The following is a 19,656-nucleotide window of genomic DNA, read 5'->3' as shown; positions in this document are numbered from 1 at the left end:
GGGAAGCCAATGGGATCTAAGCCACAAGAGGGATGGGGGGTCTACACCAGGTGACAAAGGAAAGAGTTCCTGGCAGGATGGTAAGTCTGAGGACAAGATGAGGGGATGTGTGAGCCAGAGGGGACCTAGAGGACTAGCAGCCTCCTAGCTGTAGCTAAGGGAGGAAGGAGAAGTGAGCCTGGATGCACCCAGAATGTGGAAGCCTCCTCTGCTGGGCTCTTAGGAGCCAATCCCCAGAAGCAAGCAGCTCAGCGGATCTGATTGCATGACCTTGGCGCCGACCTGTCGCCACTTCCCTCCTCGTATTGGAGGGAAAGGTCTCTTACTTAATCAAGCAGGATCCCCTCCCCCCACCTCTACCCTCCCAAAAAAATGCTTGCAAATTATTTCAGTTTTAGGATTCTTCTGGGAGTTTCCCCACGGTGGAGGGTAGGGTCCACAACTTCCAGACCTCAATGCTATGGCCTAAAGTAATCGGTGGCTCCCCCACGGCCCCACCAGCAGCACGCCTCTGGTGTGTCCCCGACCCCTCACCAGCCAGTGCCCGGGGAGAAGACGTCCTTGTCCCTCCTGGCCAGAACAGCTGCCTCAGGCTCACCCGGCCGGCCAATTAGCCGGAGCCGTCACCACAGCAACGGCAGCTGGCCGGTCCCGGGCGGCCTTCCCCGCGGCCCCTCCCCTGAGGTGGGGCACGAGAGGGAGGGTGAGGGGGTGAGGGGCGGGGGTGCAGAAAAGTCCGCCCCCCCCCTTTCCTCTTCCCCCAGGAGGCGAGGGCGCGCGTGCGGAGTCCACCTGGGTCCTTCATCCCAGGGTGTTGGGGTCCCCAGCCTCTTCTCCTGGGGCGCACCCGCACAGCTACACAGGTGGTCTGCGCTCGGGCACCCTGGTTGTCTAGGCAAGTTCGTGGGAGCCCAGCCGCTTGCCCTCCCTTTCGCGCGCTGGCAGCGTGGGGGGGGGGACGCGGCCTCCCAACCCCCACACGCGGACCTTGCCCCCCCAGCCCCAGCCCTACCTGGATGTACGCCATTTTCGCCCGCGCGTACTCACTCCCGCCCGGGCATGGCGCCGCCACGGCCACTTTGCCCTCGCCAACAGGGGGGGGGGAGGAAGAAAGGCAGCCGGGTGGCCCCAGACGTGACTGGCGTGGCTGATGAGCGGCGCCCGCCGCCCCGTCCTTGCCCGTCCCTGCGTGCCGGCTCCGGGAGTGGGGCCGCCTCCCAGGCTGGGCGAGCTGGGGCGCCCAGGGCCCCCGCCTCGGCCTTCCTCGTTGCCCCGCGCTCCCCCGGAGGCACTCCCCAGCCTGGAATGGGGCCGGGGCGCCTGGGAGCGAGCCCGGGTCAGCCACGGGCGGGGACTGCAGCGACCCCGGCGCAGGCGGGGCCGAAGACGCCGGGGCCCGAGCGCGCCGGAGGCGGGGGAGGGGATAGGGGCCGAGGCAGGTGGGAGGGGGCGATGCGCGGGGCGGCCCCTCGGTCAGCACGGGGCTGGCACCCACCCAGAGCAGAGCCCCCGGGCCCCCTGGAGCCCGCCGCGGTCTGGAGCTGGGAGGGCCCTCCCTATCAGCCCTCTCCCAGACCAGGTGGGAAAACTTTATTCCCGTCCCGCCCCACGCCGCCCAGAACTGATGGGGTGAGGAACGCAGAGGCCAACTGAATGGGTTCCTCAGGTTAAGGTGGGGCGTAGGGCGCCCCGAGGTGGGTGCTGCGGCCCGGGCCAAGTGGACAGAGCTGAGCGCCCCCGTACCCTAAACCTGCAGGAGTCGCGCCCTGGGCTCAACAGGTCTGGCGCGGGGCGACCCGGCAGCGCCACCCAGCGTCTCGCCCGGGGGCCGTGCACGCCTCTGTCCGTTGGAAGCTCCGCGCTTGAGAGCGTGCGCCCCGAGGCGTGTCCACCCCGCAACCGGCCTGCCCGGCGGCTGGGGCACCCTGGGCCTAGAGGTCTCCGCCGAACCCACTCTCCCACCCCAGGTCCACAGGGCTGGGGCTGGCTCTCCGCTGAGGGACGTGAGATGGAACATTGCCCTCCCCTGCCCGGCCATCTCTCATTGCCAGTCACCAGTTATCCACCTCCTAACCTCCCACAGCACCTCTGTCTTTTCATCGGTAAAAATGGCATAAAATCTCTGCCCTGTGTATCCTCCAGGTCTATTTTGCAGCAATCAGTGAGGAAATGAGTGTGAAAGTAAAAAGCAAAAGATGTAATGAACACATGTATATGCATTTGTGTAAAAACCTACCACGTGTACATTTTTTAGTATGATATAATATTTCATTTATAGTACACGGCGTGAAACATGCTGAATGCTTATAATTCGCCAGGCATTGTGCTCAACACTTCACTAGCCTGTCATCCTCATCGGCCTTGCTCACTCTGTACATCTAGCAGTGACCAGAGTAGACCCTCAGTCAGTGGTTTTTCCATTGTTGACCCCTGAACTTTTTTGAGGGTGGCGCTGCAATTGTTCCCCATTTACAGATAAGGAAGTTGGGGTGCAGGGAGACAAAGTCATTCTACAGAGGCATGACAGATGGCAGGTGGTGTCCCTGGCATTAGTCCCTACATCTGCACTCCTAAACACTTTATGCTATCTATCTGCAATATTTCTGCAGCACTGGCGGAAGGGACGTTTGGTGGGACAGGATTTCCTAGAGAAGGGGTGCCTCGTGGGTTGGGTACTCCTTGGTGGAACTTGGAGGAGGTGGAGGAGTTTGCCAGGTGCTCCCATGGTGAACAGCTAATCTTTCCGAGACTGTGTGCCAGGCTCTGCTTTAAACCTTCTACACAAATTCAATTTTTTAATTCTCTGATAACTGTGAGGTGGGTACTTTACTATCCCACTTGAGAGGGAAGAAAAGGAGGCTTAAAGCAGTAAAGTAACTTGCCCAGAGAGTATTCAGTGTAGAGGAGATGGGATTCAAACCTAGACAGCCTACACCAGAATCCTTGCCCTAGCCATGCACCACGTTGCTGCACAAGGCTAGATATTGGGGAAGGGGAATGAAATCCTTAGGGTTAATTTGGTACCTTAGAGACTTAAATCTGAGAACACCAAGCACCTCCTCCAGTGAAGGAGGTTATTTTAAATGGGGATGATAGAACCTGTCTCTGGGGTTATCAAACACTTTCATATATGTAAAGCATCTGGCATACAATAGGTGCTTAATAAATGCTTGCTGAATGAGTAAAAGGATGGTAATAACAGCTAATACAGATGCTTCCAACTCTTGAGTCATTACTTTTGATTGAGGCTGAGGGCTTCACATGCATTCTTATTTAATCCTCCCCAGAGCCCTGCAAGGTGGTTACTAGCAGCAGCCCATGTTACAGGTGAGGAAGCTGAAGCTCTAAGAGGGGCAGTAAGTTGCCCAAGGCAAACAGGTAAAAAGTGATAGGGACAGGATAAAAATGCATATCTCTGTAGCTCTAAAACCCCAGCGCTTCAGGGCTGCACCACCTGCCTGCAATGAAAGAATGAGCAATGAGTCAGTCCTGAGCCATTCATTCAAGGGGAGTGTCAGATGTCACTCCCAGACTGGATCTCAGGGTTCCTGGCTCTGTGAGCCTCTGCTGGCCCTTCACAGGGACCCATAGTCCACCTCTACCCTATACTCAGGTATAACCTGGACCTGTGTAGACAAGGCAGCTGGCACTTCCACAGGTCTCAGTGGAGGAGCCCCCAGTCCAGGGGACTGATGAAAACATTACATGGCATGTGACCTGTGGTGTGAGTTAAGGGATGCCCAGGAGTCTTTGGGGGGACAGAGGAGGAGCCCTGTCTTGCCTGAGGGTTTCAACCTCTGGCAAGTTCACTATGGATTCAGCAAGACCAAGAAATGAAAATAAAACATTTTTAGGGTAAAAGGGTTTATGACTGGCTTTATTCCCACAGCAGTAGGTCACACACTGGAATCGCGTCTGCATCCAGCAGTCTGCAGGTGCATAAGCCACCTCTATCTCTGCCTCTGCTCAGAGCACTGGTCGGAGCTCTTTATATAGTGACTCAGTCAATAATAGCTTATTGCCTGTGGGTGTGGGAGCAGTAGCCTAGCAGTAGGCCAATTACATTGTCAAGTAATTTAGGGTCAGGTGATGATCCTGGCCATAGGCACCTGCATTTTCCCCACAGGCCCCAAACCAGTGTGTGAGGGCCAGGGAAGGCTTTCTGGATGGAGTGGCAGTAACCTGAGTACTGAAGATGGGGAGATTATTTTGTAGAACCTAGCTGTGCTCAACTGCAGGGGTAGTCCATGGAAAGAATCCTCGGGGAGGGGTTCCCCCTTTCCTTAGAATGGAAAAAAATTACATCTCCACTGTCACCAACCTCTACCTGAAAGTCACCAACTCCTTTCATTAGGAATGCAGGCAACACAAACTGCAACAATATTAACACTTACCTGGGACTTTGTCACCAATAATGAGGGTTGTTGCAAATGACTTGAAATTTCATTTACACTCTTTACTGCTTGAAAATGACAAGTTACTAGGCTCATCACCAGATCTGTCTATTTAATGCATTAATGAAGAAGCACATACATTACCATATTTAAACTGGTTTTAATATTTTTGTAAGTATATATCACCATAATTATAATTTCATTATAATCCTATGTATTCTATGCGATGATTTAAATGATGTTATTCTGACATGGTGTCTACAGGCTTCAACAGACTGGCAGGGTGTCCATGGCATAGAAAGGATAAAGAATCCCTGAAAGTAGCATTTGCATTAGCTTAGAGATGACAGTGGGAGTGCCAAGTGGTTCTCTGGCTGGAGTGAGGGGAGGGCAGTACCAGGTGAGGTTCAACAGGTCGGGGGGGCCAAATGTCAGGCAGTCTCATAAGTTACCCGATAGGAGAGCAAGAAGGGTCAGGTTCAGAAAGATTTTGGCAGGTGTGTGTCTATCTGTCTGTGTGGGCACAGAGTAGACAAGCCTGGAGGCAGCAATCCAGGTGAGAAGTGATACAAGCCTGAACTAAGTTCATGACAATGAATCAATGACTGTAACTGAATGAGGGATGAGGTTGCAAAAGGCTGGTGTCTTGCCAACAGGTTTTAGCCCTGGGCAAGTTCACTATGGATTCAGTGTGACCAAAGAAATGACATAACATTCTTGGGGTGAAAGGGTTATACCCAACTTTATTTCCATGGTGACATATCAGTCACTAAAATCCCATTCACTCAGAGCAAGTCTGCATGCAGCAAGCTGGTCTCTGCTTCTGGGCTTCTCTGCCCCTGCAGCCGTCTCAATCTCTGTCCTCGGTGCTGCCACCACTCCAGTCTCATCTCAGCTCTCCCACAGCCTTGCAGCCCTGCCACCGTTTTCATGCAGAGCACTTGGCGGAGCTCTTTATATAGAGTCAATAACAACATATTGCCCACATGTGTGTAGTGAGCTAGCCAACCACGGTCAGGTGAGAATTCTGGTCACAGGAACCTTCACTTTATCCACAGCTGAGAAGCTGGAGGAGGGCAGGTTTGCTGGTGGAGGAGTGGGGCTTTTGTGTTTGGATATGTTGCATCTCATGTGTATATATTATCTACAGTTCCTGAAAGAAAGTCAATTCCATCCAGCTTGAGCAAAAAAACCTTATGGGCTCATTAACTGGGAAGTCCAAGGGCAAATCCTACAGTCATGGCTGGATAAACGGATGCAATTGAAGCCATAAACACTTGCCCTCTCTCATCATATCTTATCTCTTCTCAGCTTTTCTCTAAACTTTGTATTTCTTCTAGAGTAGGTTTTTTCACATGGCAGAAAAATGACCACTAGTGACCATGAGCTTATATTTCAACAGTTTATGCTCCAAAAGTAAGACAGACTTTTTATGAAACCATAAGGAAGAACTCAAATTGGTCCTGCTTAGGTCACGTGCCTACCTTTGGACCAAGCATTGTGTCCATATGGTCCAGCACTCTGCTTGAGTCTGCCTGGATGGGGTGACCAGAGATGTGTGGACACCATGAGCCATAATCCCACAAAGACCACATGCAGGGAGGAGCAGGTTCTTTAAGAGATTCTGGGGGACAAAACTGACATGCCCATGATTATGTGGCAATGGAACATTCACACAGATTTGTCCAATGGCAGATGAGACCGTTCCACGGAACTCAGCGCCTTCTAATGCAGACGGACACTCCGAGGTGATGAGGCTTTAGTCACCTCTAGGTGGCACTTGTGGCCTCATCTCAGCCTACAGCTTCTAAAAGGAACCTGACTTTTCACATTCTCCCCTTGAAGACCTGGGTGGCAGTCACAGGCACATAATAATAATAACTTTCTTTTCAGGATCCTAAAAGAAGGTAGTTGGAAGTGGCAGTGCAAACCACAGACCTCAGGATACCTATTATAATTAAAAAGCACCAGAATGGCAAAAGCAGTTGCTGGCATCCACATGGAAACACACATTCTGGTTTGGTGACTTCTATTTCTGCCTTACAGCTTCCCGAACACGCCATTAGATCCTGTTTTTTTTTTTAAATTTTATTTTGGTATCATTAATCTACAATTACATGAAGGACATCACTAGGCTCCCCCCCTCACGAAATCCCCCCCACATACCCGTTCACAGTCACTGTCCATCAACATAGTAAGATGCTGTAAAATCACTACTTGTCTTCTCTGTGTTGCACAGCCCTCCCCATGCCCCCCCACACTATACATGTTAATCGTAATGCCCCCTTTCTTTTTTCCCGCCCTTATCCCTCCCTTCCCACCCGTCCTCCCCAGTCCCTTTCCCTTTGGTAACTGTTAGTCCATTCTTGGGTTCTGTGCTTCTGCTGCTGTTTTGTTCCTTCAGTTTTCTTTTGTTCTTATACTCCACATATGAGTGAAACCATATGGTACTGTCTTTCTCCGCCTGGCTTATTTCACTGAGCATAATACCCTCTAGCTCCATCCATGTTGTTGCAAATGGTAGGATCTGTTTTTTTCTTATAGCTGAGTAATATTCCATTGTGTATATGTACACATCTTCTTTATCCATTCTGATGGACATTTAGGTTGCTTCCATATCTTGGCTATTGTAAATAGTGTAGCAATAAACATAGGGGTGCATCTGTCTTTTTCAAACTCGAGTGCTGCATTCTTGGGGTAAATTCCTAGAAGTGGAATTCCTGGGTCAAATGGTATTTCTATTTTGACATTTTGAGGAACCTCCATACTGCTTTCCTTAGATCCTGTTTTAAATGTGCCCGTAACCCTGAACTGTGCTTCTGAATGCTGGAAGTAGGAAGGTTCTGGGCTAATTAAATAGCTGGTCTGGAAATACGAAGGGCAGCTACCTGTTAGGTATGATCCCCAGGGCTGTCACAACCAAGTAACCCTGCATAGGAGTCAGATTCCCTTCATCTCCATCCTCATCCATGGGCATTGTGGTTTGGAAGTAAGAAAGCTGGCCTCTAGTCCGGTCTTGCCTGCATGATAGCTGAACGGCCCTAGGCAAGCCACTTAATTCCCAGGAGCCTCAGTTTTGCTCACCTGCAGAATATGTATAATACTGCCCTTCCAAGGCTGCTGTGAGGTAAGGCAATGAGAAAAATGCATGTGAAGCATTAGTGCATAGTTCACAATTGGTGGGGCTCTGCTTTTATCCCATATAATGTACATCTAATCTGTGGCCACAGTGCCTCTCATTTCTATTTTATAGTTGGAAGGAATACACGTATCACAAAGCTGGAGAGGGAGAGGATAACGTGGAGGTTAAATCTTGACCTCCAGGATCAGCCAGGCCTGGGTCTAAGTCTTGCTGCTTGCCACTTAGCAGCTGTGAGCTTCAGACACGTCCCTCTGCACCTCAGTGCCCTCTTCAGTGAATAGGATACTAGCAGCCACTATTTCCTAGAGGAGAGGATTCACAAGCCAATCTATATTCAATCCTTACCCCAAGGTCTGCCACAAAGGAGGTACTCAAGAAATGCTAGCTAATCCTTTTTTCATTGCCAAACTCTAAACACGACACACAGACAAGCTCACTATTATTACTAGAAACTGTACCAGGTGTTTCAGTGCCCTGAAGGGTTTTCCCCTTTTGTCTATGGCCAAGCCTGAGAAGAGAAAGAGCCATATCACACACTAGCACAGTCACTCTCAGACTTGATGGCTCACAGGAGGCGCTGGGGTGGCAGGGAGGTTGGGGGTGGGGTGGGGGGTCTTATTAATTCCCTGTTCTTAAGCTATTCACCCAGATATTCTGATGCAGTAGGATTAGTAGTGGAGTCTGGAGACCTCAGAGGCCTCTCAGAAGATGCTAATACAGGTGGCCCATAGTTTGACCTTAACCTCCTTGGCACTCTAGGATATTGTCTTTGTGATGTTACACATTCCCTACACACCACCAGCCAGGCTGCCCCATGAGTGCCATTCGGTTGGCTGGAATGGATCAGGATGGGAGACTGTGCAGAGGCAAAGGAGGGCCTAATGGTGCCCACAATTCCTGGAGGTGTTTGACTCACCAGTGAGCCATCACCTACAGCTGACCTCTGCACCCCGCCAGTCATCTTGTCTTGCCTGCCACCTGCTGGCATCATGTCTAAGGATCCAGCTTAGGTGAAGGAGACTAACAGTCTAGCCTTTGAAGCCCCCGCCCTGTCTTCCCTCCAGCCCCCCACACTGATTTAAGAATTTCCATCACATATGATCCTGTCTGAGGTTGGTAGCTACAGTCAGCTAAACCTTCTCCACCCTATGACTCAGAAAAGGGTAGCTAATTATTTAGTCTTCAAAAAGGAAAATCAGGGGGCGATTTAATAATGGGCTGCAAACATATGAGGAATTATTAGCAGGGAGCTGGTGACCACCTGTCCTCTCTCTTTGCAACAGCTTGAAGAAGCAGAGACGGGATTTAACTGCAGAAATAGAACAGAGCAATGGGGTAGGCATGAGCATGACAGCGCTCATGTGCTTTCAAGGGGCAGGACATGAAATCTACCTTCCCAGGATTTATGACAAGGAAAGAACTTTGGGTCTGATGTGTCTCCCCCAGAGGCCAGGAGAAGGGTCTGATGCTGTAAGAAACTTCACAACAGGGATTGTTGTCTTACCCAGTCCTCATCTCTGGTGCCAGGCACACCATAGACCAGCGGTTCTCAGATGAGGGTCCCTGGACCAGCAGTATTGTCAGCATCTGGGACTTCATTATAAATGAGGATTCTCTGGCCCCACCCCATACCTAGTGAATCAGAAACTCTGTTGGGTAGGCAGGATCAGCAACCTGTTTCAACAAACCCCCCAGGTGATTCTGATGCCGCTAAGTTTCCAACTTAATGTGCATTCCACTCATCTGGGATCTTGTTAAATACAGTTTCTGATTCAGTTGGTCTGACTGGGGCCTGAGGCTCTGCATTTCTAACAAGTTTGAAGTGACCCGTGTGAGAGACCCTGAAGCAGAGGAGCCAACTAAGTCACACCCAGACTCCTGACCCACAGAAGCTCTGAGATAACATGTGTGTGTTGTTTTAAGTAGCTAAGTCTGTGATAATTTTGTTAGCATTAGATGGTACAGCCTCCTGCAGGTTTTACTAAATGTCACCTCAATCTGATCTCCAATTTTCTTCTTTAAAATAGCAACCTCTCCCAGAAACTCCCTACTCCCTTCCCCTGCTTAATTTTTCTCCATAATATAGATCCCCATGTGACATTATCTTACATTTTTCCTACTTTTTATGGTCTATCTCCCTAAGCAGAAGTGAGCTCTGTGAGCTCAGGGTTTTGGGGGTTCTTTTGTCTGCTTCTCCCACACCTTTACCCCTAATAACCAGAACAGCACCTAGCATGTAGAAGGCACTCAATAATATTGTTAAAGGAATCAATAACCCTGCTGAGTCTCCTTCTACATAGTGGACGAGTGTCACTAGGGGGCGCCACCTTTACATTTCTCAGCATGCAACCCCACTGAGAAAAGATTTTTATAGGCATCCATGTATATCAATCCAGGGACAGGATTAGGTGGCCCCACCTGGATCTTATCCCACCTTGTTAAGAGAAATATGGGGAGATCCCCTGTACAGGGCCTGAGACCTTCTGACACCCCCTGTGACAGTTTTGCCCTCTCAGGTGTAGCAGATGAATTGTCACATTTTCACCATTATTCTCCAGGAAGGTTCACCAAGGCCTATGTACTCTTCCAAGAAAGAGTTTGTTTCTCTGTGGTGAAGAAGAACCTAGCATTGTCTAAAAAGCCGTTGCTCTGCATGAAGACATTTCTGTGAACAGTCACAGTAGCATTATTCATAATTGTCCTAAAGTGGAAACAGTCCAAAGCTCCATCAATGGGTGAGTGGATAAAGAAAATGTGATATAGCCATACAATGGAATACCTTACAGCAATAACAAGAAAGAAGCTACTGATTGATACTAGCTGCAACATGAACAATCTCAAAAATATTTTACTGAGTGAAAGAAGACAAACCAAAAAGATCACATATTAAATGACTATTTATATGAGATGTCCAGAAGGGCAAGTCTGTAGAGACAGAAAGGAGATTAACCGTTGCCCAGGGCTTAGGGTGAGAATAGGGAATGAATGCAGAGAGGCACAAGAGATTTTGGAGTGGGGGGCTGGGTGATGGAAATGTTCTAAAACTATATTGTGGTGATGTTTGTACGACTCTGTCAATTACTGGAAATCATTGATTTGTCCACTAAAAATGGCCGAATTTTATGGTATGTAAATTATATGTCAATAGACCTGTTTTGAAACAAAAAGAAAATGAAAAGGTAAGGTTTTATTTTTTTGGTTCTGTGTCTGAAGGATTTCATCTCAAATTCTCTGAAAATTAGGCTTCCTCACTTTTTAGGTATCTATTTCTAAGGAAGATCAATGAAAAGCACCCATCCATGTCCCAAATAATATAAATGAAGGTTATAAATAAATAGGCCTTATTACTGCTCTGTGTAAGTCAATAAAAGGGGTCATAAACATTCTGACCTTTAGAATCAGTTTTCTGATCATGTTTGCAAACCATTTGTTGCCTCACCCCATCACTAAGTGAACTGCACCAGCTCTAGGGATCTGCACCCATCAGAGCAATGATGAATCCCACATTCATGTAGAGAGCAGGACCCTGAAGAGAAAAATCTTGCACTGTGATTACAGGGGCTTGAGGAAGAGTGAAATACTCTGATGAGTCTATCTCTTGGTGGCCTGCAATTTCCATCTCGGTGCAATCAGAGAATGAAGGTAACTTCAACTTTGGTAGCCCCTGCCACACTGGATCAATTGCAAATATGCGTGGGCGGGGCAGGGACAGGAGGGGGAATGTAGCAACATCATTGGCCCAGCCTGGGTCATGTGCCCATGTCTGCAGCTGGGGACAGCACGCTGTGATTGGCAGCCCTACTGCAAACTCATGGAAAAAAGGACAGTTCCCGAAAGAGGAAAATGTAGAAACACCAGGCAGCCATTATATTACTCCCATGTGCCGAAAAATCATAATAGAGCAAGATGTGGGCCAGGGCAGCTAGTGTGGACTTCAGAGCACAGGTGACAGTCTAACAGTCGCTCATAGGAAAATGCCTTCCATAGGAAAATGCCTCACTGGTTATAGTCAAATCCACCTTGATCGGGGCAACAAGATTTTCCCTTCTTAAATCCAGCCCAATACACATCCAAGTCCTCTCTCTCTATAAAGAGGACATGTAAGTGTTAAGGATTTTGAGAAAGCACGTGGTCCTAAGATAATTGTCCCTGAATGAGCTACTGAGCATCCGCTGAGTCCCTTCCACTCCTCTCTCTAATGTTGATGCAGGACTGACTAGGCATGATTTTCAGGCCTCAGCGCAAAATAAAAATGCAGGGCCCTTTGTTCACAATTATTAATAATTTCAAGACAGCAATGACAACAGAGCATCAAACTGTCCTCATGACACAAATTCCTTCTTCCTTGTCCCACTGGAGGACTCCTGTACCTCCTCTCCTTCTCGGAGTCACTCCTGTACTGGTCTCCCTTTGCCACCGCCACATTCTTAGCCAGTATTAAAAACTAAAAAAAACAAAACTGAACAAAAACAGAACAAACAAAAACCCCCACCTCCCCTAACAGGCTTAAATCCAAATATCTCTGAGGCCAGAGAGCTCTGCTAGAAGTAAGAGATTCTCATTTTAAGACTTTCATCCTTAAGGCGTGTCTCATGGTATTTACCTTCATTCTTGCCCAGAAGCAGCCCCAGATTTTTCCTGGGTCTCGGGTTACACATGCTGAGTAGTTTCCTGAATGGGGTCCCAATCACCAGGGCTGTACCACTTGATGGTGTTTAATAGTAACCAGTCCATTTTTTGAGCCTTTACTATGTGACTGAGCCCTGTCCCAAATACTTTAACACATGTATTCCATTCCATCTTCACAACAACTCTATGAGCCATGCATGGAGGCAGTAACCACTTTTTAAGAAAAATCTGAGGCTGAGACATATTTAGCAAAAAATACCAGGTCAGACAGCTAATAAGTGATCCAGGTCTGACAATACGCAGATTTCCTGCATCTTCTGCTATACCAAATAACATTTGATTGTTCCATTTCTAACCCCACAGAGTCCTGGGGACTGGACGTAGGGCAAATGAAGGCATTACATCTTTAGATGCCTTTTGATGCCTTTTGCAGTACTCAAATCCCATTAGAATTGATCAGCTTTGAAGGTTAGTTATCATGGAAAAAAAACCAAAGACAGACCAAGCAAAGTGCTTTTGGTGAGAATCAATGTCAAACCCTTCTAGGCTACCCATTGTTTTAGATTATTTTGAGTTCCAAGTTAAGATCTTTGAAGCCTGAGCTGCTAATCTTCCTGAATAAACCAAACGGGCGATCAGTGAAAATGAATAAGTGCAAACCCTCCTGCATGAAAGGATGGGCGGGTGATTGCTTTAGAGCCCTGGAGGAGAGGCTAAACTAGTGGAAACTCTTACCTAGTCCTTCCTGAAACACTGCTTGGATCATTTATTCCACCAAATGTATTGAGCACAAATTTCTATGAGACAGGCCCTGTCTGGGGTGGGAGGTATGGGGAATACAAGGCCTGCCAGTGCTCAGCTCCAAGGCCTTCCATGGCCTCCATTGCCTGCAGGATAAATACTAACCCCTTGACCTGGCATTCAAGGCGTTCCCTAACCGGAGTTCATTATGTCTTGAAGAGGGAATACATACAGTTCATGGAAAACTGAAGAAGGGGTTGTGGGGTGGGGCATGGATTGTGCAGGGGCTGCTGAATGAAAAGAGTAAGGTCAGGCATTAAGAAGGGGGAAATATCTCCTGACTGTCACACGTGGGTTAACAGTGGCTCCTCTTTGTGGCTGAGCTGGCTTCACTGTCTAGGGGACCACATTCTGCCTCTCTGACCACCACAGCCACAGAGGCCCCTGCCAAGGGTATCAGGTGTCCTGCCACAGTTCAGAATGGATGACATCTGGCACCCGGGCCTGTACCCCTTGTACGGGAATAAGTTCAGTCTCTAACTCCAGGCCTTTCCCTGGATCCACCATGGCCCAGAGACCACCCCTGCCCATCAGGACCCCTCCTTCTCCCAAGAAAGTGCTGCTGAGCGAGTAACCATAAATTTTCTGGTAATTTTCAGGTGGTAATTTTCTGCTTGATTCTAGACCTGCCCTCTCACTGTCAGTCCAATGAGTTTCTCGCAGGGAGGCACAGTTACCCACCCCTGGCTCCCCTCATCAGATCTTACACGGATCCCCGTTAGGCAAGTCTAACCTTCTAGGCCCCTCAACCAAGCTTCATAAGGCTCAAACCCTTTTTTGTCTCAGACACATCTTCATTTATCAAAACCTTCCCCTGCCACTTACGTTGACTGTGAAATACCTGAGGCAAACTTGACAACTTATATATTCAGGGGTGCAAAATGAGCCCGTTTCCTTTTTTCCCATCATTCTCCTCATCTGGTCTGAAACTCCCTCCCTGACTCAGGAAACTTACCCATTACAGATAAGCCTGTCTCCTCTGATTTGAAACAGTCTTCTTCCAGGACGCCGAGTGAATAGAGCTCTTTTTCTCAGCCCAAGGGGTGTTCCCTACTCTGACTCCCGAAACGGATGCAGGGAACAGGTAAGAATCCCAACAGCATTCTGGGAAGACTGTTGAGTCTGTGGGACCTTAGTTTGGGCAGTGGGGGGTCTCATCCCACTTGTCTCTTTGTGGGGATTGGGGTAGGTGAGCGCTCACCCTGCGTTACATGCTTAGCTTGCTGGGCCCCAGTCCCGACCCTCTGTGCACTGCAGCCTTGGTTCTTGCTGCGCCGTGCTGGGCTAGCTGGGCTATGCTGCGCTGGTGCTTGGATTTCATGCTGGAATCCATTACCAGTGGCAATGGTGCCGCTCCTACTTTCATCCACCTGTCCCTGTGATTGCTTCTCATGGTCCAGTAACCTTTGTGCCCCGGGGAGGGGGCATGCTGTTGTAAACCTCCGGCGGGGGGGGGGTCTGGACTGGGAGGGTACCCTCACCCCAGGGCTTCCGCAGTCTGTCAGTCTACCATCCCCACGCCACAGAGGTGTGCTACCCTGCCACAGCATGTTTCCCTAAGAGCTCTGCAACCTCTCTAGGCTGTGGTGTGGAAAGCCGGACACTCCACCTCTCAGATCCCCCAAAACCTTTCAAGATTCCTACATTTCATTGGCCTACTTCCTCCAGGAAGTCGGAGTGGGCTCTTAAATCTAACATCTTATCTCACTTCCTCTCTCTCTCTCCTCCTTCTCCCAGCCCAGATGGACATTCTACTTTCCCTTTATGTCTGGCAAGAACCCCCTTTCATTATGATGTCATAACTGTTTTCTTCCTGCTCTGTAGTTCCCAAAGACTGGTCCCAGACCACCCAGCAGTATCAGCATCATCCAGGATCTTGTAAAAAAAAGCAAAATCTTAGGGCATAACCCAACCTTCTGAATTGGAAATTCTGGCTTTGTGGGTGGGGGATGGGATGGTCTAGCAATCTGTTTTGATAAGCTCTCCAGGGATTCTGATGATGCTCAAGTTTGAGAACTCCTGCTTTACATTCCAACTCAATGGTTCTCCACCCTGACTGCATTAGGGTCACCTAGGGAGCTTTTAAAATGTATTGATTTAAGCCCCATCGCAGACCAATTAAATGTGAGGCCCACAAAGAGGCACTGTTGAAGTCTGCCCAGCCAGGTCTAGATTAGCAGAACTTCCCTAGTGACATGCCCATGCCCCCAGACATGTAAATAGAGCTGTTGTTTTAAGTGACTTAAGTTTTGGGGTACTTTGTTATGCAGCAGTAGCTAACTGAAACACAGCACATCTAGGAATGTCTGATGCAATAGTGATTGTTCTCCTTACTTCCTCAAACCCAGCCCTCGGTGCTGCCCCATGCCTGATCTCCCAGGCTGCTCCAGCCACTGGGCAAATGCCCTGGTATACGTGCCCAGGTAGGACTTTCCCCCTGACTCTACCCCAGCCTCAGCAAGGGAATCAGTCAGGAGTTGATGGAGGCTCCAAACCAGTGCTGGCCAACAGAGATGTAATGTGAGTCACATACTTGATTTGAAATACTGTACCTGCCACATTAAAAAAAAAAGAAACAGTGAAAATAATTTTAACAATATATCTTGTTACATCTTTTATTATATATGTCTTTTGAATGGGGCATATCCAAAATATTGTCATTTCAACATGTGGTACTAGACACATGGCAAGTGTTGACATGTGGCTAGGGGTGACAAATTGCACAGAGCAGCTCCATGCAGATCTGTACACATGTCCCTTCCAGAGCAATGACAGCAGGAACAAGTATGAAACAGAAGGAGCAGGAGGAGCTGAGCCTCTGCCAACCCCATGTCACACCAAATCTTGACCCAAGAGTAATTAGGCCCAGCATGCCAGTTGTAAGACATTGGCTTGTACTGTCTTCCTGACTTATACATCTTTGCATTCTGTGGGACTCAGCTCAAATGTCACCACCTCCATGAAGCCTTCCTTGAAGGCCATAGCACTAATTTCAGAATTCTAAAATAGTTCTTAAGGTCCTATTCCAATAATAGCTGCCATGTATCATGTACTTACTGTGGGCTGAGTGCTTAACCTGAATTATACCATTTGATGCTGACACAATACCATGAGATAGGAATTATTATCCTCATTATAAAGATGTGAAAACTGAGGTTCAGAGAGATAAAGAAGATTCTCTAAGCCCACTCAGTAAGTGGAGGAGTTGGGATTTGAACCCAGGGTTGTCAGGCTCCAGAGCTTCCTGTGCCTGACTCCTTGCTAATCAACATGTGGTCCTTGAACCAAGGGCATCAACGTTACTGGGCTCTATCCCAAATCTGCTCAGAATATGTTTAAGCATCCCCATATGGTTCATGGGCATATTAAACTGTGAGAAATGCCACCCAAGGCTAGCCTGTATTTTAGTTCCTTGTCTGTGTGTCTGTTTACCTCTAGGCCACTACTCCCTCAAGGGCAAGGACCACCATACCTTTTTCACCTCTCTGTTTCTTGAACACCTACTGCAGAGCATGGCACAATAAACTGCTGGGAATGGTTGTTGAACTGAGCTCTTTTTATAAAATCCATTGGAGTTTATGGAAACTAACCATTCCTCTTTCCTCCCTCCCTTCTTCCCCCCCCTCTCTCCTTCCTTCCCTTTTTCATTTGCTTTAAATCCTGCCTGGAATTTAAAAATTAAGAATTAAGAAAAAGAATACACTGTGCATGCTCAGTGTAAAACATAAATAAAGACTCAATTTAAAAGCATCTGCCTGGATCCTCAACAATAGCCTGTTCCACGTTACAATTGCAAGGCATGACAATGCCCTGGGGTTCCTGGTGCCTCAGATAAATGGCCCCATTTATAGAGCTAACCCCCAAAAGCTGCTGGAAGCCAGAGCCCAGACCTGCCTGTGCCATCTGATGTTTCCTTATCAGGAAAGTATTTTCTCTCAATGGAACCTATTCTGCTATTTTAGGAAAGGTAAATCTTTGGGGGCTATGCAGCAGAGGTAGCCCCGGAATTTTTTTTTATGCAGGGAGGGGCTTGGAGTTGAGTCTCAGGTAGGAAGAAGGACTTGAAGACGAGGGTGTTTAATACTTGACTGGATTAAGAAAATGCCGGTTGCCCATATTAAATGGTGGGCTGATGGAAGCTGAGGAATGGGGAAGGCTACTGCCCCAGTGCTGCCCACTTGAAGTCACCCAGCTTGAAACCCCAAGCCACTGGAGGGATAGGAATTTGGGGTTCAGTGTTGATCCCAACCAATGTAGTAGAATTTTAGGATCTCAGAACATCAGAGCTGACTGTTGTAGGGCATAAAATGAGCATGTCAGAAATATTTGTTGAAAGTTTAGTAGGAGTTAGCTTGGGTTGGGATTTTACTCATCTTTTTGATGCTTTTGAGACCAGGGATGCAGGAATGCAGGAATATTACCCCTGTTGATTTCCTCATACCTCCCCTCCTACTCCACCTGACTTCCAAGGTTCCTTAGGGAGCCATGTGCAAGAAACAGCAGTTAGATTAGAATCAAGATGCTTCTCTATTAATAGTTGAACCTGTACCAATGTAGAACTCCCTAAAAAAAAGTTAAATTAGAACACTTAGTTTAAGTTCTAAACTAAAATAGGCTTCCTGATCTTTTGCCCCCCATTCATGAATATAAATCTTGAGGTCTTACCAAGCTTAATACAGAACCCAACCCAATAACCACTGTGTGTGGGAATGTGCAAGGGCTTAGACAGGCATTAGATCAGGGCCCTGCCCAGCCTCATGAAGTGAGAGTGGAGGCAGAGCTGAGCTCAGCCACTGCCACACAGTGAGCCCTTCCTCTAGTAACACACAGCCCAGGGAGCATCCTGGACTCTTCCTAGAGAGCCAACTAATAACTTCCCCTCGGAGAGGAGCTGAAGGGGTGATGGGCAGTGGGTGGCCAGGCATGAGGTCTGAAGAGTGCACTTGCCTATATAAATCAATAAATAAATAACCTCTCAGGCACATCCAACACCCCTCATTTTATATGGGAAAACTAAGAACCCCAAAGGAAAAGCAGCTAGCCCAGTGTCACACAACAGGACCTCTGGTACAGCTGGGTTTCTGATCTCCAACTCAGAGCTTGGTGGATGGATTCTCTTCCAAGCTGGACACAGCCTTCAAGACCTATCAACTTTGTAAAAGAGTGAAAGGGACTCAAGTGTAATCAAAGCCCCTGGAAATAAAAGCAACACCTCCCATTGGGCAGAACAGGATCACATGGCTAGCTCTAGCTGCAAAGGAGTCTGGGAAAGTTACCCCACTGATTGCTTAGTGGCCAACAATGATTCATTCATTGTCTAACGTGAGCCCACTCCTACCTGGAACAGATTCAGAGCAGGCAAAGAAGTCAGGGGGGAAGGGGGGAATTGGTAATTTGTAGGCAACATCATCCAACCCAGTGATAGTATTATGTTCATATTACAAATGAAGAGCCTGATATTAGCGAGTGAAAGTGATTTGCCTAAGATCACAGCCAGTCAATGGTCAAATTACATTTCTTCCTTTATTCCCAAGTCTGAGCTCTTAGCTGTAATGAAATATTGACTCTCAGAAAGAAGACAAAAATACAAGACTCTTCAAAAATTTAGAATCATAGTTTGCAAAGCTGTGCTAATCTTCTTGAAATCATGTCCCTTGAAAACACTTGAAATTTATACATATTTTTTATTCAAAGAAACAAGAGATCATTTTTTCTTCACAATGGAAGCATATAGGACAAACCACACAGTCTTCTAAATTGTGCTGGGCACAACCTGTCTAGTCACAGATACTAAAGCATGTTAAATTTAACGTGTCTGTATCCAGTTTCCTCATCTACAAATTGAGCTGGTTGCTCTGGAATGATTCTGAGATCCCTTGTGAGACCCTATGATACTGTGGCAGACCACGTGTATTCACACCTGAGAATAATAAATACGCAAGAACATGAGGTGTCTTTTGCTTTCCTAGAAAGCCTTGCTATTACTTTGCCAAAGGGAAGGAGAGAGATGGTTCCAAAATTCCCCCCATTGCCCATAATACATCCTTTCTGGTTGTAAAACACCTCTGTCAACAATCCAGAACTCACTGGAGCTTAATTTATTGGAAACAAAGTATGCACTTACAGTCACATAAAAGTATTCCCTCTTCCTCATCAGGCTAACTGGTGGTAAAAACACCCTTGTTAACAATCCAGAACACCCTGGAGCTTAATTTATCACAAACAAATATGTACTTACGGGACAGTACACACATTACATAATACATAAAAGTATTCCCTTTTCTTTGTCAGACTGACAGCAAATAGGGCACTGATCCTTGAAGGACGCTACTTACGGGCATCGTGCCAGCTATGAATTGGTATGACCTTTGTTCTTCATCTCTCTTCAGTCCCTGGAGGGATAGGCCCTCTTATTACATTTTCCAGCCTCCACTTTAGCTCCACAGGCAACCTCCTGTCATTTGTTTGTCCAATGGGTATTATTTCTCCTAAGAATCTAATTAGGATCTTTTAAAGCGTTCAGCCTGGGAGTGAGGGAATTAAATACAACTCAGAGCGTGTGCTTTCCAAAGCCAGGCGAAAGTGAGGTGATCGTTCATTTGACTTACTCATGCATTATTCAGTCCACGAGCCTTGAGTGCCCTGTTTTTGTGCCCACCGATGCCAGGAGTTAGGCAAGTGGATACAAAT

At 47.7% G+C, this 19,656-nt stretch overlaps 1 protein-coding gene across 5 annotated transcripts in view; it reads right to left on the bottom strand.

The window, feature by feature from the left end:
- The window catches only part of SYT17 (synaptotagmin 17), a 79,566-nt gene extending 78,175 nt beyond the window's left edge, over positions 1 to 1,391 (bottom strand). For 2 of the 5 annotated variants that reach the window (XM_073215517.1, XM_073215518.1), the window contains exon 1: positions 1,013 to 1,391. In XM_073215517.1, coding sequence (XP_073071618.1) covers positions 1,013 to 1,027 — 15 coding nt within the window. In that variant the 5' untranslated portion in view covers positions 1,028 to 1,391. Of the gene's footprint in view, positions 1 to 534; positions 687 to 1,012 lie in introns of those variants that run through there. The other 3 variants (XM_073215519.1, XM_036992509.2, XM_017654716.3) reach the window with 3 other exon arrangements.
- Between the last annotated feature and the right edge of the window lie 18,265 nt (positions 1,392 to 19,656).

Source organism: Manis javanica, chromosome 10, assembly GCF_040802235.1.
Source record: "Manis javanica isolate MJ-LG chromosome 10, MJ_LKY, whole genome shotgun sequence".
In the NCBI taxonomy this organism is placed as follows: Eukaryota; Metazoa; Chordata; class Mammalia; order Pholidota; family Manidae; genus Manis; species Manis javanica.
The sequence above is the reverse complement of the archived record's forward strand: the minus strand, read 5'-3'. Positions and strand labels throughout refer to the sequence as shown.